The sequence below is a fragment of the Cheilinus undulatus genome, linkage group 3 (assembly GCF_018320785.1).
Source record: "Cheilinus undulatus linkage group 3, ASM1832078v1, whole genome shotgun sequence".
In the NCBI taxonomy this organism is placed as follows: domain Eukaryota; kingdom Metazoa; phylum Chordata; class Actinopteri; order Labriformes; family Labridae; genus Cheilinus; species Cheilinus undulatus.
Window position 1 is genome coordinate 28,924,428 of NC_054867.1, and position 24,784 is coordinate 28,949,211.

Below are 24,784 nucleotides of genomic sequence, written 5' to 3' on the forward strand. Positions count from 1 at the left end.
GAATTATGTTTAATGTGTAGGCTGAGTTTGTGTTCAGTTGTAACAGTCATAATGCCTTTGAGCTTGAATATGTCCTTTTACTATCAACTAATCCAAAAAGCCTAATTATTGAAGCTACCAAAGCATGTCTACTTGTTTTAGCGCCAAATAGCAATAACAGCACTGATCAAATATTTTAGTCCATAGACATAACTTAAAATTTTTATAAACAGACTAAAACAGCCCAATCATGCAAAAATATAGCTACATGATACTTTAAATACCAGAAGTCAGACAGCAGCTGCACAGAAGAGAAGAGAAAAGAAGAGAAGAAGAGCTTTTTAAGCCAAGGAAATTATTAGAGTAACATAGAATTTATCAAATACAAAAAATGCATAATGCATAGAACTTAAAGTGTATCATAAAGTATCAAGTGGATCCAGGTAAAATTCAAAGAAACTGCTCAAAGAAAATAACTAGATGTAAAATAAGACTTAAACTTAGAGCAACAGTGATGGTGTTAATTAATGCTGATACTGACAGTTCAAACATAGCCCAGTTTATAAGCTAGTGATCACTCTGATTTTACAAGTTCAGTGTAAGGGTTAAGTCCAACTAGTTTTCAGTTGATGGGCGTTGGTAAGAGTTTCATTTTTCTGTAAAATTTTCTCCCAAATAAAGTGAAACAGAGAGGCAAACCTTGATGGACTGTCCTGGTGTTCCTGGTATACCTGGACGACCATCCTGACCGGGTGTCCCTGGAATTCCAGGAGAACCTTTGGTCCCATCAATGCCAGGTCGACCTGGAGTGCCCTATGTACACAACACAAACAAAACACTTGTCAGGTGAGAGGCTGGTGATTTAAAGTAAATAACTCTAAGATTTAATTGGACACAAAAAGGACTTTGGTAAAGGTGCATTGTTGTCAAACTGCACCCATCTAAACCTTGACAGACCAATTGATTTGTTTGTATGTTGTTGGGAGGAGGCTATAATAAGACTGCTTTCCAGTTTGTTTCTTACAGGTATTCCTGGGATTCCTGGCTCTCCTTTTCTCCCTGGAAGACCCCCGCCAGATACAGCTGAGCCCGGTTCACCCTGAAGCATCAGGGAAGCACCAAAAACAAACACAAACAAATTAACAATTTACAGTATATCTTTCATCACTTGAGTCTGACATGATGACTCAGCTTACCCTTTCACCTTTACTGCCCTTTGGTCCTTGTTGACCTGCCACACCTGGTCCACCCTAAAAAACACAAAAAACATTTAAGAAGCACTGAACCCTCCTGGATATCAACTGCACTCTTCAGGCAAGGTGAGCAAAGGTAACTCACTGGGTCTCCTCTGATACCAGGCAAGCCCTGTGAACCCTGCAAACACAAAAACAAAAATCATTTTGATAATACAGGAATATGAGTGATTTTAAATAGACTACTGGATCCCTCCTCCTACACACCGGGAGCCCTGCAGTTCCTGGGGCACCAGGCCGTCCTGGCAATCCTGGACTTCCATCAATTCCAGGAAAACCCTAAACAGAAAACAAATTTCATCTCACTTCAGTTCTTACCAATTTTTGTTGGTTTTGATAAAACATCAGCTGTACTCACCCTCTCCCCCTTTTCTCCTTTCACCCCCTCTGATGGGCCAAAGGGGACAGCTGGGCCTGGAGGACCTGGACGTCCTTCAGGTCCTCTGGGACCTTCCCTTCCAGGCAAACCATCCCGACCCTACAAATAAACACAAATACACATGAGCAGAGTTGAAGTATTTATAATTAATACTACATTGATCAATCTGTATTCTGAGACGATTAGCCCGGTCAGTGTTTATGTGTGACTTACAGGTTCACCCTTACGTCCCTCTGCTCCATCCCGGCCACTCTCACCCTAGGGCGACAAACAAACATTAAGTTCACCAAGGCAAATACAAATCAGGAGAATAATGGCAAATGTAACCATTTTTTCTTCACTCACTCTCTCTCCACGATCTCCTTTTTCTCCCTAAAAAAGAGGGAGACCATAGAGTATTGAAGAGTAGAGAATGAAAGAACTTGTGTCAATCTAATATCAATCATCAATTTAATAATCTAATATATTTTTGAAAGCTGGAAGGCAGTGAAGTTGGAGAATAACTCACCCGAGGGCACTGAATGGTGCACTGGTCAGGTCCAGGTGTTACCTGAGCATCAGAAAGGGACAAGAGCTTTTTGTCTTACATCCTCCTTTAGTACATAATTTTCATTATATACTATGTCTAAAAAAAAAGGCAAAAAAAGCAAGCCTTTCTCTCAGAATCCGGTTCAAAATTTGCTGTTTGTTGTTGAATAAAAATAAACTTGAATGAGTTTGGTGCAAATTGAAGGCTGTGCTCTCTATTTTCTGTTTTGTGCTAAAGGATTTTTTATGGGGGTTGTTTTTTAGGTAAATTTATATTTGGAGGGAACAGCCAGTTGCCAGCCACTGAGGGAGAATTGATTTTTATCTTCTCAAGCAGATGCTTCAGGAAAATGGCAAATAAAGTGAAAAAGCAAAATCATGAACCCCCTGCCCTAATACTGGAGAATGGGGTGTTTATGCCTTACTAAGTCAAGAACCTATAGATCATGTCAAGATTGCCAAAGCAGGACTACAAACCAACAATACTGTGTTTTTAGGTGTCTTCTTACCTCTGGTATTCGGGCAATACCACAGAGCAAGTCTGCTAAATCAGTATGTATTGATTCCAGTTGTGCTTCACTTCGGACATACAGTATGTTTTGGGTGCTGCCGTCCGTCACTGCTCGACGCAGCTCCTCTATATTTGCCTGATCTATCCCAACTCCCAACACTGTCACACCTATCAGACACAAAGACACAAAACTACATTGTAATATGTTTAATGATATGTGAGTTGTTTAGGTTTCCTCAAAGGGAAAGCATGTAACTTATTATATAAATATCTACAGCACACCAGTAGCTCTCAGACTGCTGGCTGCCAAAGTGAGGTTATCAGCGGATTTTTGGTCTGAGATGATGACGACAGCACCGGGGACCCTCGGCCTGCGTCCAGCTGCGGGGGTCAGGAGGTACTGTCTGGTGAAGGTCACACCCTCTCCTGCAGGGGGAGACAGACCATATCATAACTGTGCTCACACACACACAAATAAAAAGCAGCTGTGAAGAGGAAAATACTTAAACACTAACTGACCAATGTTGTTCCCTGGGCCTTCGTCAAAAGGTGTGGACTGGATCTCTTGTAGCAGCGTGTCAGACCGGCTGTGGCGATTAAGCAGGAACCAGATTTTGGGTCTGTAACCGTACACTACCACACCAACCTGGAACAGGCAGAGAAAGTCATAAACTTGGAGGTATGCAGCTAAAATGAGCATGTTGTTAAATGATGAGAGCGACAAGCTTTGTTAATCCAAACACAATGGTTAAAAATTCAAACTACCAAGAAGATGTACCTGTGAGTCCCGAGGCCCGATAGTGTTGAGTGAGCGGGCTGCACTGGTGAGGAGATCCCGCAGAGGTCTTGCAAGGCGAATCCTGTCAGTAGATGCTGGTACTACAAACACCACATCCACACGCCCGCCTACACACACTGAGACCACAGAAGAAAGTCTGATTATGCTAGGAACCTAAAGCTGTAATAAGTACGGTGTAAATGTGCGACAGAGTATGTTTAGCAAAGTTTACCAGGGTGTTCATCCACTGAGCTCTCTGTTCCTAAGCCAGTCTGAAAGGTTGGCTGAATGGTGAAGCGGTATTGCCTGCCCAAACGCAGCCCAGTCACCTGGTAGGACGTGGACGTAGCAGGGAGTGTAACGGACAAGCCACGACCAAGATCTGAGAAATGTTAACAGTTAAAAAGGTTAAACTGAAAAGCATGTTTTCAAGAGTTTTATATTTAATTTGATTCATACTATCTTTTTAGTGACATATTTTACCTGTCTCATCTTTCCAGCGTAGGATATATCCGGTGACCCCTCGCAGGGGATTCCAGTTGAGCCGCACAGAATTCTGGGTAACCTCAGCCACGCGTAAAGTTGTGGCTTGTTGTTGAGGCGTGGTGGTGCCAGCTGCAGATATGGAGGAGGAGAATCAGGAAATAGACGGGGACCAGCACATTTTACGGCTGACATTTCATTGAATACAAGTTTACAAACAGAGTCCAAAATAAGAAGATGCCACTCACCGAATCAGCGAAAAAGTTAAAGATCGCAAAGAAATTAAATCACACACAGGCCATTAGTGGTTGCCTGGATCAGTTCAAAACACTCTAGACGTTGATGATCACAATTTGTTTTCTGACAAGTCTGCACAGTGCTAGTGTGCGACTGTCAGAGAGAGTATTACACTTCTACAACTGACCATTGCTGACAATCCACATTTTGAAAGTAATGAGAACAGCCAAACAAAAAAATCTGAACTGAGCAAAATAAGACTCGAGCATTAAGGCTTGCAGTGTAAATCCAGTTTTAGGGCCAGTGAATAATAGTTTTTAATACTTGCTGTAAGCAGATACACCAAAGAGATCGTTTTAGTCCCTCTGTAAACTATTAAAGACATGAAAGCTGTACTTCCTGTGACAGCTTAAACATCATGCTTGAAGCCTTTAAGCGACCTTTAAAGTTTCACTCAGTGATTTAGCAAATAGGTTTCAGAGCAAGACTTGATTTTAGAGTACATATTATTATATGTTCTCAGCCTCCTGATGTCTATAATCAGGCAAACAATACTCACGTGTGGTGACTCTCACAGACACAGGGTTTCCCTCTCGATTTTGTACCAGAGCCATGACCCGCACCTCATACTGGGCTCCAGGATCCAACTGCTCTAAATCCACTGCTGTGACATCTCCCCCCACCAACTGACTCCTCTCTTCACCACCTACAGCAGCACAGAGTCACAGCAGTGAGGAATCTGAACACACACTTACAGCCAAAATACATCCATCAGTGAGGAAATTATCACTCATAAATGTCAGACTTTGACATGACATTTTAACATCATGATAACCGGATTTAAGGAATATATCATGATCTGTCATCTTAATGGTTAAATAAATTAGAAAATATGTCAGAAGAAAAAAAAGAACTACCATCAGTTCTCCTCCAGGACACTCGATAAGCTGTCGCTCCCTGCACACCGACCCAAGTGACTCGAACAACCTCTCCACGAGTCTCCTGGACCTGCAGTGATGTCACAGTCCCGACCACAGTCTGATCTGACTCTGAGGATCACAAAAGGAAATATTTAATCAATTAGTTTAACAAACCTAGTTTATTAGTCTTATTTCTCTGACATGTAGTCAAGATAGGAACCAGATAGAGTTTAAAAGGTGTCAGAGTGTCATACCTGTCCTGATATTCAGGGTGGAAGGACTACCCTCTCGAGAGCCGGTCAGTGAAGAAACCAACACACTGTAGGCTGAATCTGACTGCAGGCCATCGATGGTGTAAGAAGTGATGTCGGCCGCAACATTACGAGTGGCTTCAACTCCTGCCCAAAAAAAGGGAGAAAAACACAGCAGAAAGACTGAAATGCAGAAACCACATAAACATGAAGGGGAATATATTTCACGATTAATCAAATCACCCTGTGACAATATATGTTGCTTTTGTCTTTGCTATGTGTAACTGCTTAACATTACGTACCATCATCACGACGCCAAGTGATCTTATAGCCTGTTGCCCGGGTGGAAGGTGACCATGCAATGCGAATCCTTTGTGATGTGACATCAACGATACGAAGGCCGGACACTGATCCTCCATGGGGGTTAGTGCGAGCAGAAAGAGTGGTTGCCTCTCCGACACGTTGATCAACCACAGGTGCAACACCAATGACCAGTGCTTCATCTGGCTGCAGGCCATCTACAGTGAAGGCTGTGGTCTCTGCCCCAAGACTACGGGACTGCTCTGCACCTGAAAGACAGAACCAAAGGTGAATAAAAAGTTGCTCCTTTTGTAACAGTGATGTAAAGATGAATTCAGTGACTTAAAAAAACTCATAATGACCTTAAAACAAATACCACTTACTGTTTCCTTGTCTCCAGGTCACCCTGTATCCTGTTACCCCTGTTACACCTGTCCAGGCAATTCGGATTCTTCGACTGTTTGTGTGTGTTATTCTTAGGTCTGTAACTCTGCCAGCACTTTGCTCTGAAATAGAGCACAAATGGTCTCATGTGGCAAAATGCAATTGTTTTTCAATGAGTCAGTATTGTAGATGAAGACTGAAAAAAGGTTGCAGAGCAAACACTAGAATCGAGATCACAATTTCAAGTATTCATCCAAAAATTTACTACGCATTTAAGAAGCAAAAGCTACACCTGCATGATAAAGAATTCAAAACTTTGATATTGAATGATAAATGTCCAATTATGCAAGTTGTTGACCAATGTTAAGATTAAAAAGTGAAGAGAAAGAAACATGTAAACTGCAGGTCACACCCACTCATTCCCATCCATTAACACCTTATTTTGACACTGATGGCAAAAATTGCAATGGATATTGGCTGTATTAGCTAATCCCATTCAGATGCAGCCATACACATTCATACGCAGCAGTGGGAGCAAACTGGGGTTAAGTGTCTTGCCCGACGACACACTGACAAGTGACTGAGGGAGCTGAGGACTGAACCATGACCTTCCAGTTGTGAGACGACTGACTCTTCCAACTAAGCCACAGTCACCTCAAATAAACCACATCAAAGCGTGATGCTGCTGAACACACCTGGTTTGATGTAGACAGTAACAGGTTCTCCTTCATTATCTCCCACCAGCGCTGTGACACTGACACCGTAAGATACTCCAACTGTCAGGTCTCTGAGGTCAAGAGTCGTCTGGTTTCCCAGGACACTCCTGATTTCCTCTGTTCCCGCTGAAAGAAACAGTCATACTATTACATGCATGCTTTTATTCATTACCATTGCCATTATAAAAATAAAATGCACAAAAATAACAAATAAATTCAGTGAGTGTACTCTCTGTGTTCAGGATAATGATGCGGTACTGTGTAGCCCCAGCTACACCGGTCCAGCCAAGTCGGACTGTGCTGCCCAGAGACTCCACCACCCTCAGGTTAGACACCGTCCCAACGGGCTGTTCCTCTGCAAAGCAAAAAGATCAGGACGATCATTAAAATGATGTGAAAACACTTCAAAAGCAAGGAGAACTACATTAAAACACATTGAAAAATACTTAGAATTCAACCCTTGTGCTTTTATGACCTAGAAATCAGCTCAAACTGAATTCAGGGCTGGGAGCCCTATGGCTGGGTCACAGACCTCTTGATGCAGTGGAGACAGGTGTGGCCTCCTCACGACCCTCGTACAGGGTGTACAGAGTGATGATATATTCTGTGTTTGGCTGAAGGCCTGCTAGCTCATGGCTGGAAGTGCTTTTGGGGAAAGACAAGGTCTGAACACGACCTCCTGGAAAGGAGAGAAAATGTGAAATTAGCACAACGATGAACACAGTACCAACAGTTTCAGGTCAGTTTATTCTGTAGTAACATTTAAATGAGTGGAGCTGGCTTTTCAAACATGGTTAGACTGAGTTTAAGCAGATCCAGGAACAACAAAATCTGAGTTAAGTGTTTGCATTCATTGTATTTCTCTTGCATCCTCCATGCTCCATCCGTCCATGCTAGGTCTTTCAAAGGTCTTTATATTTCTAATGATTCTCAGAATTTCTGCAGTTCATTGCAATAAATCACATCCTTTTAATCCCATTTCAAAATTCCACAATTCTGCATGGTGAAAAGTTAACGTTTGATAACACAAGGAGCTGTGAGGTTTCTTAAAGTGAAACGAGACATTAAAGAGCAGTGGTGTGCTTAATTTACTGCAGGAAGATGCTTCAGTGTCTTATCCAAAGGGTGAAAGGAACAATAAATCATGTGATTAAATGCAATGATAAAAAAATTAGTGCACAAATTGTAGACCTTAATTATATGTGATTAATGCAATAAATCTTGCCCTTATTTATGCTTTGTACCAGCATAATAAGAATGAATTACATTTCTAGAGTGGATCATTACATGTTATAAGTTCGTTTAATCACAACTTAAATTTTTCAGTTGCATAGCCCATCCTTACAGTTCTGTAAATTTAAATATAAGAGCAAGAAGGACAAGTAAGTGTTTGTATGTCACTTTCACATCTGACCTTCCCCCTCCCTCCACTCCAGGCGGTACCCTCGAGACGACTGAATGACCCTCCAAGTGAGGCGAATGGTGGAGGGGCCGGTGGTCGCTGCTCTCAGGACCTGCTGCTCCTGACGCTCTGAGGGGAAAAATGTCATTTGACATAAATATAAAATGATGCTATAATGTCATAAAAAAAGCTCTTTTCACACAAATCAATCATTACAACAGTCACATTGTCTCAAGGTTGTCTTAAAATCCCGGAAAATCAATGTGTACTATGAAACAGATTAGCGTCACTGTAGGAGGCTTTATTCCTTAAAGTCAGTGCTCCATGCTTAAAGTCCAACCCATGGCTCTTTTACCACATGTCATTCCCCATTCTCTCACTCTCTCCCCAGTACCCACTGTCGTATTAAATAAAAGCAAAATTGCCAAAATAAATGTCTAAAAATGAAAAATGCTGTTGTTTTTCTGCTTCCCTTGTGTCACCTCCCACTGTCTGTCCTTGTGACAATCAAGCACCTGTCTAGATCACCTGGATCACACACCTGCACCCCATCAACTTATCTGCCTCAGCATAAGAAACCTGGTTTCTGATCAACTCGCCGCCAGAATATTACATCCACTCCGGTATTGTTTGTCAGCTGTTCTGCACAATTAAGGTGAAAGTTTCTGCTTTTGCATTTTCTAGTGTTTCTCATAGCTTTTTTTCTCTGTGCCCAGATCCTGCTTCATCTGCCACCAAGACAACTCATCCAGGAAAACAACTCAGTCTACCAGAAGCAAACAGCTCCAGAATTTATCAGCCCTCTCAGCTTTACCTGAACCAACCAGTCAGCAGACAACAACGCTGCCACTCCTCAAGTCTCTGCAATAAAACTGTTAACCTCGTCTGTGTCTGCTTCAGGGTCCTACATGAAAAAGTTCAAGCCGTAACAAATAAAATCTCTCTGAGTGCCTATATGTAAAGCATAGTGGACATTTTATTCCTTGTGTGACAACTTGCTATTTCACTGTTACACAGAAGTGTAAAAAGTGACTGAAAAATCTCCCTGACCGTAGTGCAAAACAACTAAGAACAGCTGAACCAAACAGTAAACCATGAATATTACTGCACCTATGGAAGAAATCCAAACCCTGGAATAATGGTTTGTCAGCCACATGCAGAATATTCAGCATACTGGCAGCCTTACTCTTCCCATATTCATGCGAGGACGTTCACAGTTCAAGGATCTGTTGTGAAATAATATAGAAAAGACTGCTTTGGAGAGGTGCCAGAATTCATTCATTGACAGTTTAGTAAATTACACACCCAATAGCACTCCTGCACCCTCAGGCTGATAGTGAAGTGGACCATAGAGAGAAACACACCTTGGCAAAGTCAAAAGAATCACACAGGTCACTGATACAAGACAAACTGTTTCTCTTTCATACTGTACGTGGCCACAGGGCGCTACTGGTACGTATGATGAACATAAATCAGCAGGAGAATGTCAGTGTGGAGCAAAAAGGCCAAAGAACAAAGCCTAGGATCAGTGTCAGAGAAACTGGGACCAGCTGACATCCCCCCCAGGCTTGAGAGCCAGACTAAACACTGAAAAGTTCAACATTTCACTCCAAAACACATCATGTTGCTTGATTAATTTTGATTGAAGTGGGTGGAAATTTAGAAAAAGATAGACATAAAATTCATTTTAAAGATGGTAATTATTTACACTTCGTGTTTTAAAAATACAGATAGTCATTGTGGACGTTATAGCTATATATGTAGCTTGTCTTGTTTTATATGTAAATAAACATTTGGGTTTCATTGAATGTGGTCCTCCCTAAGAGCAGAAAAAGGAACATTTTTTCCTAATGAGAAGGAAGAGCCAACTCATCACAAACCACAGACACAACAAACTGTTATTACTCAACTGGTTTACACAGGAACAAACAAGACAGAAACAAGCTAAATTTTACTTTTTTGTGTAAACTGTATGTAGCAAGATGTGTATTTCTTCTTTGATAGCAGAACTGGGACACACAAAGGATTGTAGTGACTCAGCTTTCATTCAAATAACACTGACAAGACCTTTGAGACTCCATATGGGCATTAGTCACAACAGACAGAGAGTGTGTGCATAACGAGTGTGTAGGTGTGCTAAAAACATGAAACTAAACAGGAACACATGTAGGTTTTTAAATTAGAGACACACATTTTGGGAGATTTGTCAGCTATCTCTCGTCTTTGCTTCATGTCTCTTTAGTTAGTAGGATGGATTACAAGGAAACCAACTGCTGTAAAACTGTTCTTTAACAATAACTTTTTGTGAAGTATCAGAGGGGTACAGAAATACAAAGTCAATACATATAAATGCTAAAAGTTGATTTTTTTACAACCTGTGTTTTGAGAGAGAACTTGATACTTAGGCAAAGACAACATCCAAGAGAGCAGAGATATTTGTTAAATTGTGGAACCACACCTACCTATCTTGAACCTGGCAGTTGCTACAGGTCCCTCAGTGTTCCCCTCATACAGGGAGATGATTGTGACGATGTACTCAGTGTCGGGCTGCAGTCTGGACAAAGTGTGAAACTCGCTGTCACCACTAACCTCCACAGTCTCCACGTTTCGACCTTTGTCCACAGACAAACAAAAGAATGGTTTATTTACAAATATGTAAAAATATGCTTACTCCTAGAAATCCCAGATGTTGTTTGAAGTTTGATGTTCTGTGCTGACCTGTAAACGGTCCCCAGACCAGACGGTAGGCTCTAGCACCACTGACGCCTCTCCACCGCACACGAACGCTGCCCTCTGACTCCGTCTCCACTGATAACTGCTGCACAGCCTCCAGGCGCACTGACACAAAAACATGAACACACTGACAATGTGAACAACACTGAAACACTATGATCAAATGGACCGAAACCAAAGGGAGAAGGTATCAATTCATGGACAAAACAAAACCTGAATTTCACTTCTGCTTAATTAAGACTGAGGTTTAAGAGATTTAAGAGATTTAAGTGCAGCATTTGATACTATCAACCACAGAAAGGCTGCATTACTCGGCCAGTATGGCAGGGACTGCTCTGAAATAGTTTCCCTCATATTTATCTAACAGGAAGTTTTTGTGTCTACTGGCGATAATGTTTCCCTCACTCTGGAATGAAGTGTGGAGTACCACAGGGTTCAATTTTAGGACCAATTCTGTTTTTGTAATTTATGTGACTGCTAGGCCAAATTGTACAAAGACACAATATTTTATTCCAGTGTTAGGCTGATGACACACAGTTATATTTTCTGGGGAACCCAAACAACAGTACAAATCTTCAGACTTTGCAAATTTTTTTCTGATATTTCAAAGTGGATGACTGCAAATCATTAAAAAATAAACCTGACAAAACAGAAATTTTATTCAGCGGCCCAGATAAATTCCTATCTGTTATCAAGTCCTCTCCTCGTTTACCGGTCAGTAAATGGGAAACCACATGTAAGAAACATTGGAGTAATTTTTGACAGCAGACTCACAATTGAAAACAAATCTAAACAAAATCATCTAGTCTTGTTATTATCACCTTTAAAATATTACCAGAATAAGAGAAGTACTAACTTTTAATGACACACAAACTATTATTCACACTTTCATCCCTGTAATGGTTTTTTTAACAGGCATAAATCAGAAAGTAATAAAATGTCCTCAAACAGTGCAAAATTCAGCTGCAAGACTTTTGACTAAAACTAAGATAAGAGAGCATATTAATCCTGTTTTAATGACCTTACACTGGCTGCCCATTTCACTTAGAATTGATTTTAAGGTTTTACTTCTGACTTTTAAAGCACTTCATGGTCTGGCCCCTGAATATATATCTGAGCTGTTGTCCCCTTACCATACAGTGCACAGCCTGAGATCCTCAGTCAGGAACCTACTCATTGTTCCCCTTGAAACAAAAGGTGACCAAGTGTTTGCTGCTAGGGCACCTCAGCTGCAGAAGGACCTGCCTGAGGATCTCAGACCAGGTTAATCCATATCTTGTTTTAAATCCCTTTTCAAAAGAAATGTTTGATGGAGAAGTTTATTGTGTTTGATTTATGATCCACTGTCTTAAATAATTACTTTATTCAACCTGTGATATAGGTTTTAAATATTTTATCTTCACTCCTCTTTCATTTTTCTATGAGCTCTGTTTTAATTTGATTTTTGTATCGTTTACTTTAAAATCCATGATTATTTTTCTTTTTATTGTGTGTTTGTCGCTGGACTTTGATGTTTTTGTGAAACGCTAACATTGGTTTTGGTAAGTGCTTTAACATCATTATCATTGTTAATACAAAGACATTTTGACAGAACTTCAGAGGAACTCACATGTGCGGGCGTTGAGGATGGACGGGGATGCAGAGTTTCGGGGAAACAGTGGGTACAGGCTGATGACGTACTCTGTGTCGGGCTGCAGGGATTCCAGCGTGACAGACGTGGAGTCTGCAGACAGAGACTGCTCCAATAGCTGAGGGGCGGGCTGACCTGCTCTTACACCCCAACAATAGACATAGAGAGCATGCAGGACACTCATCAGTGCAATTATAAACAAATTATGCTATACAATGACAGTGATGACAGTAATCACACAAATGAGCAAGCTGTCAGTGTTTCTGATGTGTCCTCGCTTCATTAATAAAATTCATTTAATCTACCTTCCTCTCACCTCTGAGCACAAAGTTTGGCCAAAAAACAGCTGCCTATTACGATGTGTGAGTCTAGTGCATGTTATGTTTCTTGTTTTAATTACCCGTGTCAAATGTGAACACTAGCCTTGACTGTCTTACAGAGGAACAGGTACAAACATCACACCTCTAACACACACCTCATTTAAATACACACACAAGCTCCATGTGAGACTGGCACTCCTGCCACACGGTAAAGAGTGCGAGAGTGTTTATATCAGCCCTCAGGGGCCACTTTTCTCTCCTCCTGAATCATGTCATAAGCACCCAGACATTCAAACAGCGCTATGATCTGTGCCACACCCTGTCTCTAAAAACACAAGGACAAAAAAACGTGCCGATCTGTGACATAAGTACGAGAGTTCAGTATCTTTGTTACTTCAGTACTGGTGATGATAAAATGTACTTGATATTTAAGGTAATGAATGGGCAATAAAAATCCACACTGACAGTCAGTGCCTGAGGGTCTGAGGTGTTAGAGACGCTCATGTTCCTGTATGCAGCTTTAAATGCTGTACATTCTTGACATGTTTCAAACTTGCTACCAGCACGTTAACTGTTATTGATTCCTGCAGCTCCTTTTTCTGCTTCTCTTTAATCAACCTCCATTCTGCCAGACATTATTTGTAGTTGACAAGATAACTCTGTCAGCAGTCAACAGAGCATAAAAAATACTTTGTCACGTTTTTTTAAAGCTCAAAAGATGAGATGTTGTCTTAATGTGTTCAGGTTCTTTACACATGACCTCTAGTTGATCTTCTCTCTCAGAAAATGCAGAAAGCACAGAATAAATCCAGCTGTATTCAGAGCTCGTTTTGATTAACAGAGATACATTCCTCCCATTAATGCACACACCAAAGTGTGACATCTCATGTTAAAAATAAAGTTAATTTTAATACATTAATTTCTGCAGCTGCTTGCTTTCAATGCTTTCCTGCACTGTTAGTTTAGAACGATTGTTGTGATACACATCACCATCGATGAGTCTCACACAAGCAGATCCTCTGATCTGCTCATTTGACATTAAGTGAAATACTTTAAAATGCAGATACTGATAATAAGGGGTCTCAAAGTGCAGGACTGAGTGTTAGCACTGTTGTTCACAAGTCAAATGAACAAGCTAAAGTCCAATTCACCAGTGTTAACTTCACTGACTAAAACCATGACTAAAAATGTTAATCAACAACCTTTATTCCATAAGGAAGACAAGACTAAGACTAGCTAAAAAGATCTTTGATCATAAAAACTCGGCCAAAAGTACATATAGTTTTGGTCACAGAGACTCAAATGTTAATACTGGACTAATGGACATCCAAAAGCCATATTTCTCAACTGTGCATAGAGCACAAGCAGAGATTGGGTAGAGAACATTCAACATATGTCAGTATTGTCATCAGTATATAATCAATAATTAAAGTATTGATAGAGCATGGATATCATTGTTTTACACTTCCAATAATTTTAAATATTGCAAAATATCACTTCAAGGCATTTCAATCTAAAGACTAAAGTAGAAATAGCTGCAAAGATTAACAAAGGAATTCACACAGCTTAAAATAAACTTGCTTACATTCATAGAATAAGGTCTTGCATTAAAAACTAACAACTAACAACAGATGACGTTTTATATTGCTAACACAGCATACAGTCTACAGACTACACAGTTTTTCGAAGAAAGTTTATCCAGCACCCCAAGAAAGAGCTGTGAAACTTTGCAAGCAACTCCCATAATTAAGAACTTTCAGGATAAAAGTACTGCGTAGAAACGTGGGCATTATAGAGAAAAAAAAGATTAGGTTTTTATTTTAAAAAGCAAATCTAAAGTGTCACCATAGTTTACATGTCAGGCTTACACATACTGTAGGTCAAGGGTTTTCAAAGTGTGGGAGAGTGATCATACTGTATCCTGTATCCCCCATCCCCATAAAAAATAGAGGTTCTGCCTCTGTGAAGCTGGTGTAGGGTTGAGCTCTGAAACGAAATAACTGCAGATCATCCTTTACCTTCAGTGGAGAATGATCTGCTTTGCCTTTGATCATTGTCAACTCCCAAAGCCTGCACTCACACAGGTTGCCTTGGAAATTGAAGCGCTAAATATCTCTGTTGTTTTTTTCTATGACTGAAATTCACTTAGCTTCCTGTCAAAAAACTCCTGTGGTTTGGTCACTCCAACTTTGGCGCTGTGTCTCATTATGACATCAGACTTTTCTATTGACTCATGCTGTCATTGGCTTACACCTTTGTGCAAATTATAAACCGTGGTCTCAGAGTATCATCAGGACCAGTCCAGGAAAATCTATACTTTACTTCCTGTTTTTTCTGCTCACTCTCCTCTCAATCTAAGCATCTTTCCATTTTGCCCTACATGTGGTAGAAGTTAGCTAAGCAAATCACTTTCATGCATGTTTCCCACAAGTTCTCTGGGACCCATCAGAAAAGGCCCACCTCACATTTTGACAATTGCTGCATTAGCTGTTGCCATGTCAGATGCATAGTGTGCCGTTAATCTGACGTCAGCACACAGTGCTCAGTGACTCTCAGATGACACTCAAAATATTAGCAGTCCTTCTCTGTCTCAAGAATGAGCTTCTCATGTTCTCCTTTATGAGTTGAAATTCAAGTCTTTAGTACACCATTCACCATGCAACCCTTTTCAGGCACAAAACTGTGTTTTTATGTGTGTCTATGAGGGAATAAAGCAAAGGAAAATAAGATGAGCAGATTGTTTGTGACACAACTAATACAAACAAACATAATAAAAAATCATACTGTACAAACATAATTAGAATATTTAACATAACCTAATTTACAAAGGGTGTTTGTGATCTTGACAGCATTGGAGAAAGGGCAAACCCAAATTTCTGTGAATTTACAGATACATTAGGCCACAAATAATGCACCATGTGGACCTCCGTTTGCCAGGGAATGGAGGCACATTTATCGGTCACATCTGAAGAAGCCTTCAAAATGGGACAATGACACAACTGTCTTGAAATGCACACTCTTTAGGATATGATCCCTTATTTGGACACAGCTATTATATCCCACATCTCACCTCAATGACAATTGGAACTGACTTGGACCCCCCTCTAACCCAAGTGAATAATAGACTGATGGATGGTAAGGTATTCCTAATTTAAAGGTAACCTGATGCATTTGTGCAAGCTTGTGAGGTATATCAAGAACGACAGTGAAAGGGAGGAACAGAAGTATTTGTGTCTGACCTCGTGGCCCATAAGTCAGTCTGTAGCCCTGAACAGGAGATGAAGGCTGATCCCAGCCCACAGACAGAGAGAAGAAGCCTGCCTGAATCAGACGTAGACTGGAGACCCCAGGCAGAGACCCTGTATGAGTCGAAAATCAGACATTTCAACTGAATAAGACTTTGTTTTGGCTGATGTCTTTCTGCCGTGAAATACTCACTGGTTCTTTGCTTGGCAGAGACAGACTCCCCTACACTGTTGGGGTACTGGGCGATGACAGTCACCAGATAGTCAGTTCCTGACCTCAGCTCTCGAGCAATAAAGTTCCTCTGAGTAGAAGGCAGGGTCTCCTGCAGGTGCAAAGAAGAGGTCAGCTTTGTAAAGTCTTAAACAAGTTTTAGCAGAATGAAGCACAGATGTATAATGACAGATGGCTGAGTTGTGGCATTCTTCTATCTTTAGCTTGTCTGCCAGGGTACACAGAGGGGAATTTCACTCTTTGCTCTGCCAAAATTTAATCTCTACAGCACCTTACATGAAGGAGATCCACCCATCAGACATGTTTATACTCAGCCTGAAATGATGGTAAGTGTTTCTTTGGAAGAATTTAGCTTCTAAAAACTGATTTGCAACTTCAGTCTAGGTCATACCAATATTCAGGAATATCCATCACCACCTGGGCAAGTAACAATACCCTGACCTTAATATTTCAAGTTTTGTAAAGAGCTATTTTCACAATCCAAATACATGCATAAAGTATTGGGATCCAGCAACCCATCCAGATGAAGACATGTCATATTCAGTGACCCCACCACCCCCAAAGCAAGGTTAGCTATTTTTTTAGTATCATCAATGCAGCTGTGTTTAAAAGGCTATTCAAACCTTGTACAAGATAAGGTAAAAAAAATTATTCAGAAGGTTAAACTCCAAAAAATGGATGATTTAGTGATTAACCTGGCGTAGTTCAGACGTTATAGGCTGACCCAGTCCAGAGAGGGGGACGTACTGGACCACATAGCCACTCACAGGCCCCCCTGCCAGACTCCAACGAAACCTAAGAGAGTCAGACGTCTGGCTTGTGAACTGGATGTTGGAGGGACCAGAGAAGGCCTCTGAGAGAAGAGGAAAGGTTTCGGTCAGACATAATACAATTATGTCGAGTTCATGCTAGTTAATTTACCACACTTACCATCACTAGCATACACTCCTCCTGCTTTCGAACACACTCTTGGGCTCACAAGAGGAAGAAGTGTGTTCAGCAGTTTGAAGTCCCCAACAAAGGAGGTGAAATCACTGCTGGGCTGCGAGGAGATCTGAGCCAATTCATTCCTGTCTGCACTCTTTATACCTGACAAACACAAGTTGAATTGACAGGGTTAAAAAGATATCAGAGAGGCTGATGAGAATGTTTGTTAACACAGAGAAGACACCTACCAACTGCAAAAACAAACACTCCTTGACTGCGCAGTTTCTGTGCTGGCTCCTGGACATTGTCTTGTGACTTCCCATCTGTGATCAGGATAGTGATCTAAAAGACAAGTGGGTCAAACAGAGAATATATGAAACACAGATAAAATGTTTGTGTAAATAAACCAATAAAATAAATCTAATAATTCTTAACCATGACTGAACAGCTTCCTCAGACCTTTGGAACATTTCGGATGGTCGCAGGGTTGAAGAAGTTATCAGCAACAAACTTCAGACCAGCACCAGTGCGAGTGTTTCCGCCCTTATAGTTCAGATTTTGCACAGCATTGACCAGCTCAGTGCCATTCAGGTACGTAGTGAACGTAAATTCAACTCTGCAGTGAAAGACACATGCATTAACAGCTCATTCTGTACCTGCAGTGAAATTAGCTTCATTGCATACACATGAAAGTAGTGCACTGATTCCTGCTCTTCACCTGGAGGTGTCACTGTACTGAATGGCCCCAAATCGTATCCCTGTCTCGCTGACAGCACTGGCGAATGGCTTTACAATGCCAGCCATAAAGCCTTTCACCTGCAAGAAGTTAGCTCTGCCAATACTGGAGGAGCCATCCACGAGGAAGACAATATCTGCTCCTTGAACATTGTTGCATCTACCTGTGAGGACAAGTGTTGAGATTACACTGGCGGGCATAAAGATGAACGTTAAAAATAAATCAACACAAAAACTCTCAAGGAAACACTGTTATCTGGGGTGTTGGAGGGAAAATGAGAAGATAATTTTATTTTTACCTTGAGATTCAGCCTTTTTAATGGAGTGGAGGAGGACGGTCAAAGTAAATGCCCAGCTCCACATCTTCAAAACCTGGGAACAAAAAAATAGCAGTTTTTGTGTTGAGCAATCCAAATTCTTACAGAAATACAGTTAAATAATGCTGTTCTTTTTATTTCTCTCTAATCCAACAATAACTGCTGGTTAAGTATCTCCGGAAAACATGCTTGCCAATTTTAAGGGCCTTGTTTTTATTTATTTACTCCTGCTCTCTCTTATATTCCTTTCCATGTGTCTTCAGGTCATTTAAGAATTTCTGCCTTCACTTAGATGCTTACTATTCATCCACATTGAATTTCCTCTTTCTGCTAGCTGCATGATTTTGTCACTTTCCAATTCATCTACAACCCATTAATCTTTTGTTTCCTGTCATATGTAGGGTAGGGAAGTTCTGCTTTGTTTTTGTCTGACTGACTGTGCTGACTGACATTTGTAACTATTAATCCTGCCTGTACCTGCTCTAACCCACCTCCCATCTTTGATATCCCTCCTCCCAGCCTGCCTCATCTCTTTGAACATGTTTTCTTGATTTAAATGTCTGTCTCACCTCCAATTAAATCCTGTTTAATTATCCTATGCAAGCTCCTTGTTGCATTCCGCTGTTTCAGGGCTACAAAGAGTCAGCATTACAGTGGGGCTTGGGTTAGTCCAAATCTGGAATAGTAAAAAGCTAGCTTGTACTGAAAGTACAGATGAAATTAGAGAGTAGATGATCTGCCTAAGTATCTCCTAAACACGCAATCCCATCATAGACATATGGGGAATACAACATAAACCTTCATAGCTGTAAATAACACAGCTGATTCTTGTCAACTTCTGTCTCTCTTGACACCAGTTAATATTTTGGACATAGTAATATCAAGGGCTTGCATGTTTATATTTTACTAGGCATATGTTGCAGTTAAAGGCTTCGTGCTGATGTTTTTGACTCCACTGCCTTCTAAAATGGTCTGAATATGTATGACTCAAGTCTTGAACACAAAGCATTTCTCAACTTTTTTTATATGTTGTTTTCAACCTCTCACTCCACAGCAGAACATTTTTTCATAGCTATAATTAAGTGGAAATAAAAACAGAGGAATGATTAAAAGATACTGGTCCCTTATGGCCTGTCATGTCACTTTACAGCTTTTAAAGGCAGAAAGTTTGTTTTCTCTCTGCTGTGTTATGAAATGGGTGTCTGACACTTGCACACAATGACTGCGTTTACATGGCGTGAGTATCCGAGATATGATCGGGTGTTTTACGAATCTCATTTTGTGTTTGGGTATGTATACATCATACCCCAATTTCAGAAACCACAATACGCCCTAATTCCAGAGGAAAAAGTACACAACCATTGTACGCAAGTAAAGGGACAGTTACTCTGGTTAAAATTTACTTAGGTAAAAGTAAAAGTACTGGTTTATAAATCTAATCGAGTAAAGGAAGAATTATTTAATTTAAAGTTTGCTATTAGTACTGAGTAGCTTCTGCTGAGTTGTACAGTAAAAAATCATCTTTCCTTATTGCTAGAACAAAAAGAGAACAGATCACCAACCAGGTTGCTCAGGTAAAGTCAAATCTCTTTAATAAAGTTAAATACACAGCAAAATTGACAGGTGTAAATTAAACTAATATGGAATGAAATTTAACACTTTAAAAGTGTCAAGATCTATCCACATTACAAATATTTAAACTATACTTTAAATGTGTTAAATATTTCAGGGCTGCAGTTACTCTCAAAAATCTGTGGCATGGTGAGCCTCCTCTGGCAAGAATAAGGCAGAGAATCAACCTCAAAGCAAGGCAATGCATACTGATGAAGAATGTGCACTATCTGTCCTTAAGGAGTACCTTAGGTCACAGGCAGGATCCCTACTCACTGGATAACTTCACCCACGGTGTATCTCACATCAAGAACAACAACAACTGACCAGAAACATGAGCAAAATAACTAGGGGTGGGAATCACTCGTGGGCCCATGATATTTATCACGATACTTGGGTAACGCTTTGAAATTGTTGCGTTTTTAAACATTTTGCAATACAGTGAGTATTGTGATACTATATATTGCGATAACTTGTGATCTATACCATTTTTCAACTGTTTAGCTGATTTAGCATTAGTCTTGCCCTCATGTTTTTCGTATTTCTGCAGTATTTTATTTTCATGTTGCACTTCTTGCAAACCTCATGTGTCATGTCCATCTCATTTGTGCCTTGCCTGCGTTCCTTATTTCTTTCCCCTGGTGCTGCCATGTTTGTTGTACAAACTTTCTCCTGCTCTATGACCATCACCCCTGCCAAACTCACTGGATAAACAACTGATTTTATTTTTCCATTATCATAGACTTCAGTTCATATGAGCAATTACTTTAAAAAATAGATACTTGGTGGACAAGATGATACAATATATCACCAGACAAAATATTGGGATACTATGCTGTATCGATTTTTTCTCCCACCCCTAAAAATAACCCTAGCAGGGTTCACCATACAACAGGCAGCATCCAAACACAACAAAACACATCTAAACACTGCCCAAAGGCATGATGAGGAAATCTGCCCACACATCCCCCCAGATTTGTACTCAGATTGGACAGAGCTTATATCAGTAAACTCTTCACAGAGTTCAACTCACACTGATGAATCAACACTGTCAAACTCCAACACTTAGGACCATTTCACTCAGAATGAAGTTAAAATTACACTTTGGGAGTTAAAATCAAGTCTGACCCAGAGATATCAACACTCCAGTTTTTGCTATACATAGATGTGATGTGGAATCATTCTCTCGCTACGCGCTACCATCTAGTCAACAAAGACGGAAAGAGTAAAAGAAAGTATTGTACTAAAGTAAAAGTACAGTTACCCTTGTTAAAAATTACTCATTACTGCATGCCGTGGAACCATCATACCCCCCAACACCCAGTCCTCAACAATAACACATTTTAGCATTGCATGATATTGGACTGCTGCCAATATCCAATATACAGTATATTTCAAACTCATTTTATATACCAATATATACACACCTTTTTTACTGTAAAAATACAACAAGTGTCTCTTGTGTAAAGAGAGGCTGAGTCAAGCAGAGCTGAGAGAGGAGCAGGGAAGCAGACAGTCTGGTGTTTGTTTGATATTTGGGGATTAATTTAAAATGTTCAGGGCTCACAATGGGCCGCTAATAACGGATGGTATTAGGGATGGTCACTGAAAATCTATATGAAAATCTGTATATATTGTTAGAAATTTTCAATAATACTTACATATCTTAACACATAAACAGCTTGAAAATACAAAACTGTAAAAACTAATATTTTAAGCCTAAAACAAGAGCAAACCTGTGTTTCCAGATGGGTAACAGCACATAAGGGGTCCTAACCTCTTTAAACAGATCCTGATAATGGTACATTTTTATATGTCACAAACTCTATTTTCACATTGCACAAGGTGAACTTGTAGCCAATAAAATTCCATATACTTTAGCAGTAACAGAAGGAATTTTAGAAAGAGCAGACTGAAATCTTGCATTGAAAAAATGGTATTAAAAAATGACCATATCCACATTTATTTTAGCTAAAATCATTCCAAGACAATGCTAAAATTTTATTACTGTTCATTTGTATTTCTTCTTTTATATAAAATCATGAGCAGCTCTGCTATGCCTGTAAATATTTCAAAGGACACAAATTACAGAAAATATACATGCAGACAAACCAAAACACAAAGTTTCCATGAGAAACATTTCTCTCTCTTTTTCTGTCCTTTTTGTCTTTCATTACATCAGATAAAAATTGTCATTAGGTCAGAATTATCTCTTTCTCAGGAGAGAAGAGGATCAGACTAATCTGCACAGCATGTCCCATAACCCCCCAAACTTCACTACTGTAATCAACTCCTACTCACAGATTGTGTGTCTGTCTCTGGTTAAAGTGCATCTGGATCACAGATGCCAAAACCTTATGGACATGTACCAGTCTGTAAAAAGGAAACAGACCTTTGGTGTTCTTGAGACATTGAGAAAATGATGTTCTCATGCTGGCCTTTGGTATTTTGGCCGCTGTCATTTTGAATTTCAGTGTCGCTGAGCGCAGCTTGAACGCTTGGTACATTTTGATCAAGTAAAGAGCCATTATGACTTCAGGAACAACGCTTTTCATGACAACCTCTATTAGCAGTCACCTTTTTACAGAGGTAATGCATGACACTGTGGCTCCTGCAAATGGCCAACAGATGTTGACCCAACAAACCAAACCTCTGATCTCCTTTGTAGAGCGAAGGTAGCTAACGTAAACAGTTTCAGCAGCAGCAAAGCCATGAGAAACCACTTAAGAAGATGAAACCAAATGTATAGTATGAGGGCGATCAGCAAGATAGCAGACAGAAATGTTCTTTTTCTGAGCCTGCATTGGAATGTAAAGAATATCACATCACCTGAAATTTGGTGGTTTTCATCTCCTGGCATTTTTGTTAAAACTCTGACCCAAACCAGATCGACTGTCAGATAGCCTCCGACAGAACTAGACCACATGAAAAGCAGCTGGAGATGACACATGCTGGCAGGCTTGATAACATCCACAGCAGACACCAAACTACATTAAAGAGCTTCCACATTGTAGATGAAGGTTACAAAAGTCATAAGGTGACTATTCAGCCTCCATCACACTTATTAAACAAAGATGAAAGGGATGTATTGATCTTGACATTAAGATAATACATTTGTTTACTTTCATGCTAAAAAAAAAAGCTGATACCAAACTTATTCCTCAGCAGCTGGTTAGCTTGGCCTAGCATAGAGACTAGAAACATGAGTCTGGAAACACACTCGTCTTACAAAATAGTGCACTATGAGCTGAGGCACATTTTATTTAGTGTTGTCTAAATTCAAGGTAAGCACTGTTATACTCTATATAGTTCACAATTTGTATTCAGTGGTCTATTGGTAAAGTAGTGTGCAACTGATGGCCACTGCAATACACCATCACATGAAGGTTTAAGATTTAATGAGTGACTGATGCTTGTCAGCCTTTTTAAGCCTACAGAAGAGACTGACAAGATAAGCATGATCACTAGAACACATAAACAAAGTACGGTTAATATTCAAAGCATTTTACCCAAATCCAGAATCTGTTCAAGATTTACAACAGATGGTCATTTTTTCTTTTTGACGATTAAAGGCACAAGACAAAAGACTGACTGGACAAATGAATGTGTTATAGAAAGAAATATTTTGAGAAAAACAGAACTTTTTGGTTATTTATCATATTCCATTTTTTTGTGAAAATACGTTTAGTGTAATATTACTTATCTGTGAAATACTGCAATTACACATCATAGAGTCCTGGCTGTTGTGTCTACATGTTTTTAATTGTGCTTTGACAATAAGCACTTTTATTGATTATTTATTTATTTATTTATTTTTTATTGATTAAAGCAGTGGTTCAGGATCTCATGGGGGGCGCGGGACACTATCTGCTCTGACATCAAAATAAGATGTATATTTCAGTCTTTTAAAAGCATGATTAGATACGTCATGTATTCGGGTCAACCTAAAAGATGAAATATGAATAGAATCAGTACATTTTTGTGTAAAAGAGTTTAAAAAATAGAATAAATAAAAAATAATTTAAAAATAAATATAAAAATAAATTAAAAATAAATATAAAAATAAAAAAGCATAATTTCTCAGATTGTGGAGTCTGTAATAAACCTTACATTTACAACTGAAATTCTGGGTCCAAATTACTGCACTGGCTACAAAATTGTTTGGTAGAAAATCTTGCATAAAATAATTTTCATAATGAATGGAGGAATGGACATGCTACTATAGCAAGTTACTTTGTGACATCTAGGAGTGCTGTTTGCCAGCACTGGACAGAGCCAAGTTATCTGACTAGAATTTAACCCGTTTAGACCTAAAGTTGACTTGAAAAACACCCTTTAAATCTTAAGTAATGTTTGAAAACAACCTCCAAAACTTTAGAGTTTTATGAAAAACTGCACAGCAGTTTAGTGTTAACTAAATTCTTTATTTTCTAACCTCAGTTGCTACAGAAGCTGCTTAAAAATTTAATTTTTGAGTAATTTTCTGAATATAAAGTCAGAATTCTGAGATTATATCAGGATTCTGAGATTGGAGTCCAGATTCTGAAAGCTATAGAGGCTAGAAGCATTTTTTTTATTTTTTTATCCCATACACCGGTGATCATCAACTGGTGGCACGAGGACCACATCAGGCCCCACACACCTTCCCACCCAGCCCCGAAAACATTATTAAATCCAGAAATATGCAGATGACAAATACATTGTTGTATATTAGGTGTCCGTTTCTTATCCATACAGCCATGATCCATTTTACAGAAATCCATCTGTCAGCCATTATTGGTAAACACAATGCAAAGGCATTGACAAAATTTCTTGCATGGGTTTTTAACTTATCAGGACACAGCATATTAGCATCAATCTCAGTAATAGAGAACCTAACAGCCCCAGCAATATTCAGCTAAACTCCCCCTTCT

General features: G+C 39.7%; 1 protein-coding gene across 1 annotated transcript in view; it reads right to left on the reverse strand.

Moving 5' to 3' along the window:
• Positions 1-24,784, reverse strand: part of col7a1 (collagen, type VII, alpha 1) — a 92,187-nt gene that overhangs the window by 59,425 nt on the left and 7,978 nt on the right. Inside the window, exons 2-36 of the mRNA XM_041783577.1 lie at positions 18,243-18,315; positions 17,927-18,107; positions 17,668-17,824; positions 17,457-17,550; positions 17,212-17,370; positions 16,977-17,134; positions 16,243-16,372; positions 16,044-16,163; positions 12,464-12,619; positions 10,840-10,959; positions 10,584-10,733; positions 8,134-8,250; positions 7,252-7,398; positions 6,949-7,074; positions 6,699-6,845; positions 6,003-6,125; positions 5,622-5,888; positions 5,323-5,466; positions 5,066-5,197; positions 4,708-4,854; positions 3,912-4,043; positions 3,661-3,810; positions 3,429-3,565; positions 3,170-3,296; positions 2,933-3,076; positions 2,649-2,818; positions 2,120-2,161; positions 1,957-1,983; positions 1,825-1,869; positions 1,591-1,710; positions 1,440-1,511; positions 1,318-1,353; positions 1,176-1,229; positions 1,004-1,078; positions 679-792 (exon numbers count right to left, since the gene is read on the reverse strand). Coding sequence (XP_041639511.1) covers positions 679-792; positions 1,004-1,078; positions 1,176-1,229; positions 1,318-1,353; positions 1,440-1,511; positions 1,591-1,710; positions 1,825-1,869; positions 1,957-1,983; positions 2,120-2,161; positions 2,649-2,818; positions 2,933-3,076; positions 3,170-3,296; positions 3,429-3,565; positions 3,661-3,810; positions 3,912-4,043; positions 4,708-4,854; positions 5,066-5,197; positions 5,323-5,466; positions 5,622-5,888; positions 6,003-6,125; positions 6,699-6,845; positions 6,949-7,074; positions 7,252-7,398; positions 8,134-8,250; positions 10,584-10,733; positions 10,840-10,959; positions 12,464-12,619; positions 16,044-16,163; positions 16,243-16,372; positions 16,977-17,134; positions 17,212-17,370; positions 17,457-17,550; positions 17,668-17,824; positions 17,927-18,107; positions 18,243-18,306 — 4,284 coding nt within the window. The 5' untranslated portion in view covers positions 18,307-18,315. The remainder of the gene's footprint in view (positions 1-678; positions 793-1,003; positions 1,079-1,175; positions 1,230-1,317; positions 1,354-1,439; positions 1,512-1,590; positions 1,711-1,824; positions 1,870-1,956; positions 1,984-2,119; positions 2,162-2,648; positions 2,819-2,932; positions 3,077-3,169; positions 3,297-3,428; positions 3,566-3,660; positions 3,811-3,911; positions 4,044-4,707; positions 4,855-5,065; positions 5,198-5,322; positions 5,467-5,621; positions 5,889-6,002; positions 6,126-6,698; positions 6,846-6,948; positions 7,075-7,251; positions 7,399-8,133; positions 8,251-10,583; positions 10,734-10,839; positions 10,960-12,463; positions 12,620-16,043; positions 16,164-16,242; positions 16,373-16,976; positions 17,135-17,211; positions 17,371-17,456; positions 17,551-17,667; positions 17,825-17,926; positions 18,108-18,242; positions 18,316-24,784) is intronic.